Source organism: Oryctolagus cuniculus, chromosome 11 (assembly GCF_964237555.1).
Source record: "Oryctolagus cuniculus chromosome 11, mOryCun1.1, whole genome shotgun sequence".
Lineage (NCBI taxonomy): Eukaryota > Metazoa > Chordata > Mammalia > Lagomorpha > Leporidae > Oryctolagus > Oryctolagus cuniculus.
The window spans coordinates 103,890,147-103,903,929 of record NC_091442.1 but is presented as its reverse complement, the minus strand read 5'-3'; the positions used below and the strand labels follow the sequence as shown (position 1 = coordinate 103,903,929).

Here is a 13,783-nt window from a genome sequence, read left to right as displayed (position 1 = left end):
AGTCTGCCGCTGATGTCCCGAACTGTGGGCTCCCACGCTCTCCACGCAGGTCCGCTGTGAGTCACGCGTTCCGGAAGAGTTTCTTCTGCTGTTTCCTCCCCTACTCTTCCTTGAACCTGCAGTATCTCCACTTTTATTAAACTATCTCTCCCCAGACTATCAGTGTGCTCCCTTCCTATTCCGCCTTTTTTCATAATATGCTTTTCTCATGTACTTTTGGAAGACTGTGTGTGTATTTATGGTTACAAAATCCCAAGCAAACAATTAAATCTATCATTCTGCTAATCTTATTGGACAGGAATTATATTTAAGTTAAGATTTATTTATTTTTTACTTGATTATTTGTTGGCTATCTAGAAACAATATGGTACAGTACATTAAAGAATCAAGCTATATGGCTTTATCCTTAGAAATTTCACAGAACTGGCTACACATTTAAAATTGTATTTGGAACACAGGTAGGAACTGAAGGTAAATGAAAGTCCCAAATCTTTCCTACAAGAAAAAATCCAGTTTGTGTGAGCAGTTCCCCAAATCTACTTAGCATGATACCTGCTCTTCTACTAGAAAATAGCCAAAATATCAGAAAAATAATAAACCTATAAAGATCTTAAGTTGCATTTTAAAGTGTAGTAATATTTCTTCTTCCTTCCTTAATATTAAATTTAAATATTAAATGTGCAAAAATTTATACTCCTCTACCTGTTTATAAAGAAGTCACTATTCTAAACTACAGAACTATTGACACCATACGCAAATATAGTTTTACTATTAAATTCTAATCAAAATTAAGAGTGGAGGCTTGAACCAGGGGAGGAAAATGGTATCCCAGGCAGACCAGGTAAAAGGGGAATCTGTGAGCCCATGGAGCTGCGGATGGAAGCAGGAGGGAGAGCTTGGTAAATTCCTTTTGAATTTCCATGTGGGGAAAAAAATAAATAAGGAGGTGGTTCATCTCTCTCCTTCCACCCTACAGAAACTTTCAGCCAGCCAGGAGAAGCCATTTTGCTCCTTTGTTTTTGGATGGAGGCAAGTGGCTGCTGCCACTACCACCACGGGATGCGCCTAGCAATAGCGGGGATCACCCCTTCCCCATCCAGTGATGGCCACAATTCAGAATTCCACACAAGCTATACGGCAAGGGGAAGCCTTGCCTATGGACACTCATGCTCACTATCATTGAGAAGTGAGCTGGGCTCCTGTAGGCAGGGGTGCTGCACACCAGCCCGTGACCCACAGAATTAGCAGCTCATAACAGAGGGAACCATGCTCACAGGAAAGACTCCACAGATCAAAGGTACAGTTCATCAAGTAGTGCCAATGAGTGCTGAGCATGCCAGGGACTAGTGCCCAGGCATCCTGCAGCTGTGAGGAGAAGGGAGGGTCACACCAACAGAGGTGAACATTCTCCTCCATCCAGATAACCAGAGAAGAGCTACAAAGCCCCACAGGGGCCTCACCTTGGATAGTTGCTCCACCCTGGAATACTGAACAGAGTAACCAGGCCATATCCAGCACACTGTTCTTACTACTCACTGATACTATAGACATCCCACAAAGCCACAAAGAACAAACCAAAGATAAAAGACACAGACAATTAAAAAATACACAAATGCCTAAAAACAGAGGAAGAAACTTAAATAAGAAATACTACAACACTTCAATAGAAGTTGAAGATGAAGAGATTGAGGATATCACAGAAACAAAATTCAGAAAATTAATCATCAGATTACTTAGAAGCAATCAGAAGCAAATTCAAGAACTGGATAAAAATTCTCCAATGAAATTGAAATATTAAAGAGAAATCAGAATGAAATACTAGAAATGAAGAACTCAATAGGTCAAATAAAAAATGCAGTGGAAAGCCTTAACAACAGAGTAGGTGAGGCAGAATAAAGAATATCTGAACTAGAAGGCAAATATCTGCATGTGCTACACACAGAAATAGGAACATCACTACGAAAGAGACTGAAGGCAGAAAATCGCCCAGTAAAAGTACAAAGGAAACCCAAAGTAAAAAATAGGAATGTTAACGGAAATATGGCAGGGCAAAGTCATTAGCTAACAATTACCACCTTGAATGTAAATGGCCTTAGCTCTCCCATTGAAAGACACAGACTGGCTGAATGGTTTAAAAAAACAAAACCCATCTATTTACTGTCTACAAGAAATGGACTTCAACACACCACTTTCAGCAATAGACAAATCCCCAGACAGAAAATCAGCAAGGAAAAACACTATAGGCCAAATGGACTTAGCAGATATCTACAGAGCTTTCCATCCTGCAGACACAGAATACATCTTCTCACCAGTGCATGAAACTTTCTCTAAGATTGACCACATGCGAGGTCATGAAGCCAGCCTCAGCAAATTCAAAAAATCAAAATTATATCATGCTTATCAGCAACTCAGGAATCCCAAGAACATATGCTAACACATGGAATCTGAACAACACGCTCCCAGAAGTACAATCAGTCATTGAAGAAATAAAAAGAAAAATAAAAAAAAATTCTGGAGGGGCTGGCACTGTGGCGTAGTGGGTAAAGCTGCTACCTGCAGTGCCTGGGAAAGCAGCAGAGGATGGTCTAAGTCCTTGGGCCCCTGCACCATGTGGAAGATCCAGCAGAAGCTCCTGGATCCTGGCTTTGGATCAGCATAGCTCTGGCCATTGTGGCCAACTGGGAAGTGAACCAGTGGATGGAAGACCTATTTCTGTCTGTCTGTCTGTCTGTCTCTCTCTCTCTGCCTGTACCTCTCTGTAACTCTGCCTTCAAATAAATAAAAAAATCTTTCATTTAAAAAAAATTTCTGGATACATATGAAGATGACAATACAACATATCAAACTGATGGGATACAGCAAAAACAGTATTAAGAAAAAATTTATAGGCCAGTGCCACAGCTCACTAGGCTAATCCTCCACCTGCAGCGCCAATACCCCAGGTTCTAGTCCTGGTTGGGGTGTTGGATTCTGTTCCAGTTGCTCCTCTTCCAGTCCAGCTCTCTGCTGTGGCCCAGGAAGGCAGTGGAGGATGGCCCAAGTGCTTGGGCCCTGCACCCGAATGGGAGACCAGGAGGAAGCACCTGGCTCCTGGCTTCAGATTGGTGCAGCATGCTGGCTGTAGCGGCCATTTGGGGGGTGAACCAATGGAAGGAAAACCTTTCTCTCTATCTCTCTCTCTCACTGTCTAACTCTGCCTGTCAAAAACAAAAATTTTATAGCAATTGGAGCCAACATCAAGAAACTGGAAAGGCACCAAGGAAAAGAGCTATCAATGCATCTCCAGGACATAGAAAAACAACACCAACCAAACCAAAAATTAGGAGAAGAAAAGAAATAATTAAAATGAGAGAACTCAACAGAATTGAAACCAATAAAACAATACAAAAGATCAGCAAAATGAAGAATTGTTCTTTTGAAAAAATAAATAAAATTGACACATCATTCACCCCACTAGTCAAAAAAAGGAGAGAGAAGACCCAAATTATCAAAATCAGAGATTAAAAAGGATATGCAACAACAGTTGCCACAGAAATAAAAGGAATCATCAGGAATTACTACAAAGATCCGTATGCCAACAAACTTGGAAACCTAGAAGAAATGGATAGATTCCTGGACACACACAACCTTCCTAAATTGAGCCATGAAGACACATAAAACCTAACAGACCCATAACCAAGACAGCAATTAAATCAGTAACAAAGGCCTTCCCAAAAAGAAAAGCCCAGGACTGGATGGATTCATTGCTGAATTATACCAGACATTTAAAGAAGAACTAACTCCAATTTTTTTCAAGCTATTCAAAACAACTGAAAGGGAGGGAATCCTCCCAAATTTTATGAAGCAAGCGTCACTTTAATTTCTAAACCTGAAAAAGACACAATATCAAAAGAGATATACAGACCAATCTCTCTGATGAACATGGATGCAAAAATCCTCAACAAAATTCTAGCCAATCGAATCCAATCACACATCAGAAAGATCACTCAGCCAGATCAAGTGGGATTTATTCCTGGTATGCAGGGATGGTTCAGCACTCACAATTCAATCAATGTGATACATCACATTAACAAATTGAAGAATAACTATATGATTATCTCAACAGATGCAGAGAAACCATCTGACAAAATACAACACTTTTCATGTTGAAAACTCTAAGCAAATTGGGAATAGAAGGAACATTTCTCACCACAATCAAGGCAATTTATGACAAACCTATGGCCAGTTTCCTATTGAACAGGGAAAAGTTGGAAGCAATCTCACTGAGACCCAGAACCAGACAAGGGTGCCCACCTTCACCACTGCTTTTCAATATAATCCTGGAAGTTTTGTCTAGAGCCATTAGACAAGAAAAAGAAATCAAAGGGATACTAATTGGGAAGGAAGAAATAAAACTATCCTTATTTGCAGATAATATGATTCTATACATAGGTGCTCTAAACTACTACACTAACAGACTATTGGAATTAATAGAAGAGTTTGGCAAAGTGGCAGGATATAAAATTAACACACAAAAATAAACATCCTTTGTATACCCAGACAATGCCATGGCTAAGAAAGAGCTTCTAAGATCAGGCCCATTAACAATAGCTACCAAAAATATCAAATACCTTGGAATAAATTTAACCAAGGATGTCAAAGATCGCTATGATGAGATTACAAAACATTAAAGAAATAGGAGAAGATGCAAAAAAAATGGGAAAATGTTCCATGTTCATGGATTGGAAAAATCAATATCATCAAAATGTCTATACTACCGAAAGCAATTTACAGATTCAATCAGATACCATTCGAAATATCAAAGACATTCTTCTCAGATCTAGAAAAAATGATGTTGACATTCATATGGAAACACAGGAGACCCCAAATAGACAAAGCTGGAGGCATCACAATACCAGATTTCAAGATATACTACAGAGCATTTATATTCAAAACAGCTGGGTACTGGTACAAAAATAGATGGATAAATTAATGGAACATAATAGAAATACTCAAAATCAACCCAAACAGCTATAACCAACTTATCTTTGACAAAGGAGCTAAAATCAATCCCTGGAGCAACAAATAGTGCTGCCAAAACTGGATCTCCACTTGCAGAAGCATGAAATAATACCCCTACCGGACACCTTCCACCAAAATCCTCTGAAAATGGATTGAAGACCTAAATCTATGTCTCGACAACATCAAATTATTAGAGAACATTGGGAAAACCCTGCAAGACATTGGCACAAAGAGTTCTTAGAAAAGATCCCAGAGGCACAATCAAAGCCAAAATTGACAAATGGGATTACATCAAATTGAGAAGCTTCTGCACTGCAAAAGAAACCATCATAAAAGTAGAGACAACTGACAGAATTGGAGAAAATATTTGCAAACTTTACAACTGATAAAAGATTAATAACCTGAATATATAAAGAGATCAAGAAACTCTACAAAACAAAACAAAACAAACAACCCAGTTATAAATGGGCAAAGGACTTAGACATTTTTCAAAAGAGGAAATCCAAATGGCCCACAGACATATGAAAAGATGCTCAGGATCTCTAGCCATCAGGGAAATGCAGATCAAAACTGCAATGAAGTTTCACCTCATCCCAGTTAGAATGGCTTACATACAGAAATCAACACACAACAAATGCTGGCAAGGATGTGGGGTACCCTAATCCACTGTTGCTTGGAATGTAAACTGAAAAAACCACTATGGTAGACAGCATGGAGATACCTCAGAGGTCTGAATATAGACCTATCATATCCCATTCCTGGGAATCTACCCAAGGGAAATGAAATCAGCATATGAAAGAGCCATCTGTACCTCCATGTTTATCACAATAACAAAGACTTAGAATCAACCCAAATGCCCATCAACTGAAGACTGGATAAAGAAATTATGGGATATGTATACATTGGAATACTACACATCAGTCAAAAAAATGAACTCCAGTCATTTGGAACAAAATGGATGCAACTGGAAAACATCTTAGTGAAATAAGCCAGTTCCAAAAGGGACAAGTTCTATATGTTCTCCCTGACCTGTGATAACACATAAAACACCTAAAAGGCAACATGTAGAAATGAAATTGACACTTTGAGAAGCAATGATTTTGAATAGCCCTTCTCTTGACTGTTCAAGAACAGCTTTTTATTCTATATTTTATTTTTATTCTATATTTTTTAGCTTTTCTTTTCCTTTATAATGTTTTCCTTATCTTTGTTTTTCTTTCATTGGACTCTTTACTTAGCATAGAGTTAACCAGATATATATAAAGTTAATTGAAAATAGATCTTGGTAAAGAATAAGAGGGAGAATAAGAAAGGGAAGTGGAAGGTAGGTGAGACTCTGGGTGGGAGGATGGGCACGGTGGGAAGAATTACCAAGATACTAAAGGTATAATTGTGAAATATATGAGGTTTGTAGCTGCAAAGCAGTGTAGTCCTACACACACTTCTAAGGACTTACTTCTTAGGGTACTGCTTAAAAACTTGCCAGAGGACTTCAAATTACCTTAAAGTGGCTGATAAAAATAGCAGCTTAAGTATTATAAAGGTCAAATGGATAGGATTAAGTGGTAAAGTGACCATATAGGTAGGATCAAGTGTTAAAATGATCAGTGATCATATAAATAGGAATAAGTCTTTGGAAACAATAGTAGAATTAAAAAGGAGTGAAGGCTCCGGCATGAGAAGCAGTCCATACAGCAGACTCATAGAATGACAATTGCTTAAAGTAGCACTTTGACCTCAGAATCAGCTCTCAAGCACTCCAGTCTGGCTGAAAAGCCCAGGAGGAGCATTTCAGGCATGGAAAGCTAACACACCTGGCAAAAAATGTCCTACATAAAGGACCCCTGTGGGTGAGACCGCTGTGGAAAGAAATGGCCACCAAAGAAGGATGTACTTTTCTCTGAAGGGAGAAAAGAACTTCCCAATTTTCTTAATGGCCTTGTCCAAATACTGAAGGAGTTTGTGGATTCAGAAGGCTTCCATAGCCTAGGCAGCTCATGTCAAGAGCCTTGGGTGATCACTGATATCACATATAAGAATGTTTTTTTTTTTTAAATAAACAACAAGAATCTCTGTGCACTAACTTCCTATGCAAGACCTTTGTCCCCAGAGAGTTGTACCTTGAGACTTATAGTAAAATTTGTTCTCAAGAATCACCTCCTTTTAGTGTATTAAATGGAGGATATTATTATGTCCTATATGATATAGTTATGTCTACGAGCCCACAAAAGATGTATCATCATTGGTTTCTTCTTTAAAGACTAAGTTTCTGAAAGGAAAGATGGGGAGGAAGGAAGAGGGGAAAAAAAGCAAAATCACCTTCAAGCATAGAACAGCCCTTGTTAGACTGTTGAGGAACAGTTCTCTTAGTTTTTTTATTCCATTTATTTCTTTCTCTTTTTCTTTCTTGGAATAAACAGGAAAGGGAGGAGGAAGAGGGGTGGAGAATGGCTGGTGGGGGTGGGTATGGTAGGAAGAATTACTATGTCCTAATATTGTCTTTTTGAGACACATACAAATAAAAAAAATTTAAAAAAAAAACAGGAAATTACTTAAAATGTGAAAAAATCCTTCAATTTGCTTATTTTAATTTCATTTAGCATTAAAAATTTTTTAAGTTTATCTCCAGCACTTCCATAGAAACCAACTTTTATCACTTACTGAATTTTTTCTAAAAATTCCTTTGAGCACTAGACAATTAATCATCTTTGAAATAATATGAAATAATTACATCTTTTATAACTTTACATGAGAAATTATTTTACCTCCAATGTCTATTAATTTGAGTTTTTATTCTGTTAGAGAATTTTTTTCTCTTTTATTCATTGACTCAATATAGAGGATTTTCCCAACCAGAACAAAAAGATGTCCTCTTAAACTCTTCATTAAAAGATTTCTCCCAAAAGTAGGCTCATTTTCCTCAATTTCATGATGCTTCCCCTCAATGTGTTTAAGACATGCACTGAGTTGTTCCACTTCTAAGAGGGAGATACTAGCTATCACATGTGTCCAAGAAGACAGTATGATGTTAAATGCAGGTGACTACAATAAAAAAAATGCTTAAAATTCCTCATAAGGAAGTTAGTATAAGACAAAGAAAAGGCCGGCATGGTGGCTCAATAGGCTAATCCTCTGCCTTGCGGCGCCGGCACACTGGGTTCTAGTCCCAGTCGGGGTGCTGGATTCTGTCCCAGTTGCCCCTCTTCTAGGCCAGCTCTCTGCTGTGGCCAGGGAGTGAAGTGGAGGATGGCCCAAGTGCTTGGGCCCTGCACCCCATGGGAGACCAGGAGAAGCACCTGGCTCCTGCCTTCGGATCAGCGCGGTGCGCCAGCTGCAGCGCACTGGCCACGGCAGCCATTGGAGGGTGAACCAACGGCAAAGGAAGACCTTTCTCTCTGTCTCTCTCTCTCTCACTGTCCACTCTGCCTGTCAAAAAATAAAAGAAATAATAAAAAGACAAAGAAAAAAACAAACTGAAAGGAGGAAAAACTTAATTGTTCTTTATGGAATGACTTTCACATTTATATCTTCCAATCCAATATTATACAGCACTATTTGTTATTTAAAAGAGTTGGCACTGTGGCATGGCAGGTTAAGCTGCTGCCTGCAGTGCCGGCATCCCATATGGGCACCGGTTTGAGTCCCAGCTGCTCTACTTCCGATCCAGCTCTCTGCTATGGCCTGGGAAAGCAGTAGAAGATGGTCCAAGACCTTGTGCTCCTGCACCCATGTGGGAGACCCAGAAGAAGCTCCTGGCTCCTGGCTTCGGATCAGCACAGCTCTGGCCATTGTGGCCATCTGGGGAGTGAATCAGAGGATGGAAAATCTCTCTCTCTCTTTTTTTCTCTCTCTCTGTAATTTTGCCTTTCAAATAAATAACTAAATATTTTTTTAAAAATGAGTAATGGCACTAGAATTAGAGATCCAACATAAAACATGAATGGCACTTAGAATATGATACAACATCATTCATCCTGAATGCTATATTATAACTTGGGTGAATGTGTTGTGATAAAATTCTGAGAGAAAATATAAAGCACAAATAAAACAGTCTAAGAATATTAAACCTTGATAAATCACAGTGCTCAAAAAAAAAAAGTTCATTTCTGGGACTCAGTCCAGATACATCTTTTGAAGAATAAGTTCCTGATTTCAATTTATTGCATCAATATTTATTTCTTACTACTTACATTTGAGGAAAGGAATAGTGTTTTTGGTTTCTTAAATATTCTTGATTGTGATTAATCAAGGAATTTAAAAATATAATACTTAGAGGTATACTGAGTATTACAACACTGTAAATAAACATAATTTACCCATAACAGGATTATTTGAAGATCCTGATATCATTATTATTCAGTTTCAAAAATTAAACCCTCATTTCACGAACCATCTTTTCTGGTCTCAAAACCATTCTGTAAAGTATATCTTTTAAGACATCATGTTATTTTTTAAAGCTTGGATCTAAGGTTTCTATTTTTATTAACAGTTCCAAATATAATAGTTTCTCCTCTCATGGTGAATTTAAAATTTGAGTGAAACTTACTTTCTTGTATTGCATTAAGAATCTCTGAAAAGTCCACATCACTCTTTGGGCCGTCAGGAAGTATTTGCATATCCAGCTGGTAGCCTTGCAAATCCACACCTCCTTCTGGAGAAATGAAAGATATTCATGGAGTTTGCACTGGTTATCAGAGAGCCCAGCACTAGGGTCCCAAGGAGAAGCAATGTCAAAATGCAAAATGAACAGTTAGCCGGTTTGCCAGAGATACTCCCTCTTAGACAAAAGACTTATCTTTGTTTAAAGAAAAGGAGGAACCCAAGCCATTTGCTCCTCATGGGACAAAAAAGTTTTCTTACATTTTCAATTTTTAAGTAAGTCAACTACTTTATCACAAACTAACATACTTCATAATATTTACTAATAATTTCTTAGGTAAAAAATAGAACAGTAGCCTCCACTCAAGGACACTGAAAACTATTTTCTGCTTCTGCACAGATTTTTAAAAATCATATTTAACACAAACACTTTATGACATCTTATAAAATACATTCTCAAGGAGGATGTTTTTGGTATCACAGAAAACAAAGTATCAGCATTTCCCCCTCACAGCTGGACTTCAAAATGCCCCATCATTTATTTTTCAACTATACCAGAATCTTTCCATTTTTCTATAAAGTAATTAAACCTCAGTAATAGCTCTGTCTAGTGTATATTTGGCATGTACTAAAGAAAGGTTTTTTTATGCTGCTTCACACACCCAGAGAACACTGAAGAAGAAACCAATATGCTGAAAAGCTTTATCATTAATAATAATAATCTTTCTAAATTCTACTTTTTGAAGCAAAGATAAAATTTAAGGAATTTATTAATAAATTAGATTATCAAGGTAATAGCAAATACATGATAATTACAACACAATTCACATCAACTTTTATGTTTATGTGATATTAATACAAAGAGAACAGATTCAATGTAGTTTATAGATACAATTCTGAGAATACAATGATACTTCCTCCCTCTCCAGCCCTCCCATTTCCTCTTTTCCTCTTCCTCCTCCTCATTTTTTTTGGAATATATCCAATTTGAGGAATTTGCAACATCTAAAATCCAGTGCTAAAATAAACAGCCTGATGAATAAAAAGGGGTATGCCTTAACTTCCAATATTTTTGTAGAAATAATACTTTAATAAGCTCAGGACATATATTTTGATAAAATTTCAGTTTTAGTCCTAGAACAAAAATAGGACATAGTCATTGCCTACATGGATGCTATTTCTATGAGGGAAACACAAGAAACTTGATGTAATGGAGGGTAAGCCTTAGGTGGGTAAGGACTTTGTCTGCTTGTTGTAACCCCAGCACTCGGAATAGTGTATGGCACAGAGGAGGCAACTAACGCAGGAGGAATCAATGAAGAAGGCTATGCAATAATTATGAAACCAAGGCAGTAGAGCTACAGTTAAAGCTAAACATTCGGACTCTGGAGCCAGATGGATCAGCACTCACATCCTTAATAGCTAATATTGAACCTCTCTAAATCTTGGTTTCCTCATCTATAATATAGAGATAATAATAGCCTCACAGAGTAGCCAGGAGGATTAAATGAGATAATGCATGAAAACCTTTTTGCTGTCACAAATCAACACTCAATAAATGGAAACCACGGCTATTATCATCCATAATAACTTACTAAAGCAGCATTGGCATTTATATAGAGACTATGCAGCTATCAATAGAGAGAAGAAAGTTCCAAGTGCATTCCTTGGGACGCCAGCATACAATTCAGTGACTGTCAGCCACTGCTGTTTTCCAGTGAAGACAAAGGAGCGAACATCTCAAATTCATGCATGCAGTTGTCTCGCTGCAAAGTCTGAAGTTAAATGTAAGACAGCTTCTCACAGAGAAACAAAATGCCTTCTCTCTACCTCAAATGAATAGTAGAGAGTTTGATGCTTTCCAACATCTACCAGAACTAATCATCTTTGTTTTTTTGTTCAATAGCTAAAGACTCCATAATGAAAACAACCCCCCCCCCCCAATTACTGGAATATTCAATAATGTGCTTCACTCAAGCTCTGTGCTATATAATTTATTGTCTCATTTAATCTTTAACCTCATAAAGGAGGTACAGTAAGATGGATAATTTGCCTAAAGTCACTAAGGCTTAACGATATACTACTATGCCCTGCTCTTAACTAGTCTTTAATTCTAACCATACTGAAGCAGGCTGTTGGAAATAAGAGAATTAGATTTATCAAATAAATTCAATAGAATTCAATAGACTGCCAGCATTGTGGTGTAGTGGGTAAAGCTGACACCTGCGATACCAACATCTAACATGGGTGCTGGTTCATGTCCCAGCTGCTCCACCTCTAATCTACCTCCCAGCTAATGGCCTGGGAAGACAGCAGAGGATGGCCCAAGTGCTTGGGCCTCTGTACCAACGGGGGAGATCCAGATAAGGTTTCTGGGTTTAGCCTGGCCAGCTCTGGTTGTTGCAATCACTTGCAGAGAGAAGCAGCAGATGAAAGATATTGGTGTCTCCCCCTGCCTTCTGTAACTCTGACTTTCAAGTAAATGGATAAATCTTTTTTTTTAAAAGAACTCAATAGACTAGTCTCATGTTCTAATATTCAAAGAGCCATTAAATAAACTAAAAAGCAAATGACTTCTTAAATATACTAACACATAGAAGCTCAATTTATTTATTTGCTATCTGTAATAATTAAGATCTCATAAACTCATGGAAAAATAGTTATAACTATTAATTAATTATAATTTTATTAACTAAAATTACAAAAATTTTAATATTTTTAGGTTAGAGAATAGTATGGAAGTGTAAGTCACAAAAGAAGCAATATAAAGGAAGAAGGCATTTGTGAAAGTCTATCTTTTAAAAATACTTAATAACATGGGAAATGTTCAAAATAAAAAAGTGTGAGAAACTAATACAAGAATAAAGATATAGACTTAGACATGTCCCAAGCATATTTTAAAAACATAAACATTTATATGACTGGAAAAATGGGAAGAATATTTGCAAAATGGATATGGAAGTTAATTCTCAGCTATGCAACTATGGGTAGATTTTGGTTTTCTTTAATCTTTTCTGCTTTTAAGTGTAAGCACAAAACATTTTTATAACTTCAAAGACACTTAAAAATTCAGACTAGAACTGTGAAATATAATAATTATTTAGAATTCAGGGTATAGGATGTAAAAAGAGACTGTAGATACTAAACCATATTATTAAATATATAAATTAATATTAATAAATTTCCAAATTAACACAAATCTTAAATTTATAACTAGGTCCAAATTTCAGGAAGCAACATTTTCCTCATGGTAAGCATTATCACATTTAGAATCTCTAAAATACAAAGTTTTTCTTCATTTGCTGAAAAAGCAATGTAGAACACATTTTTATTAAGTGTAAGATAGTGTTCTAGAAATGCTGGAAGTAAACCATTCATTACAGTCCAAAGTGATAAAGTAGGGGACTCAGTAAAACAAAGACTTTTGTAAACTTTCCTGAATGTAGGGTGATCAGTGTGAGAGGACATTTAAAAAATCTATTATTTGAAAGGCAGAGTGACAGTGAAAGAGATACAAAGACAGAGAGAGATATTCCATTTGCTAATTTACTCCCAAATGCCCACAACTTCCTGGGCTGGGTCACGCCAAAGCCAAAAGCCGGAACAGCTTCTGGGTCTCCCTTGTGAGTAGCAGAATGTGGGGAGCAATCCGGACTAGACTAAGTTACTCGAATTAGGACTTATTCTATGCATCTGCTCTCCCACAATATGGCGCTGGGAGAGAGGTAAACAGCTTCCGCACAGCTGCCTCCAGTTCAACCAATTAACTGTAGGACTTGCTCCTGATTGGAGAGCAGCGTACTCGGTGTGTGGGCAGCCGAGTTGGGATTGGCGGAGGAGGACTATAAAGGAGGAGAGAGACGGCATGCACCAGGAACATCTATGGGGAACATCTAAGGGGAACACCTGTGCAGCCCCCAGAGAGCCGGCCGGCGGTGTGCCGCTCCCCTGCGGAAGTGGGGAATGTGGCCAGGGGGAACTGCCCTTCCACGGAGGTGGAAGGGACAGTAGCCAACCTGGGAAGAACCAGCAGCAAACCCGGGGAGGGCCGAGCAGACGAAAGAACAGCGCAGGGTCTTGTGTCGTTCCTCCACGAAGAGGGGGAGCGACATAATGGTGCCGTGACTCGGATATGAAGCCTAGGCAGGGCTTAGTGTCGTTCCTCCACGAAGAGGGGGAGCGA

The 13,783-nt window shown here is 38.0% G+C and overlaps 1 protein-coding gene across 4 annotated transcripts in view; it reads right to left on the bottom strand.

Annotated features, from left to right (window-relative positions):
* The window catches only part of ANO4 (anoctamin 4), a 561,131-nt gene that overhangs the window by 257,539 nt on the left and 289,809 nt on the right, over positions 1-13,783 (bottom strand). For 3 of the 4 annotated variants that reach the window (XM_008256958.4, XM_070052753.1, XM_002711221.5), the window contains one exon: positions 9,548-9,652. The exons of the other annotated variant lie outside the window; for it this stretch is intronic. In XM_008256958.4, the coding sequence (XP_008255180.1) occupies positions 9,548-9,652 (105 nt within the window). The remainder of the gene's footprint in view (positions 1-9,547; positions 9,653-13,783) is intronic. 4 annotated transcript variants of the gene reach the window in all.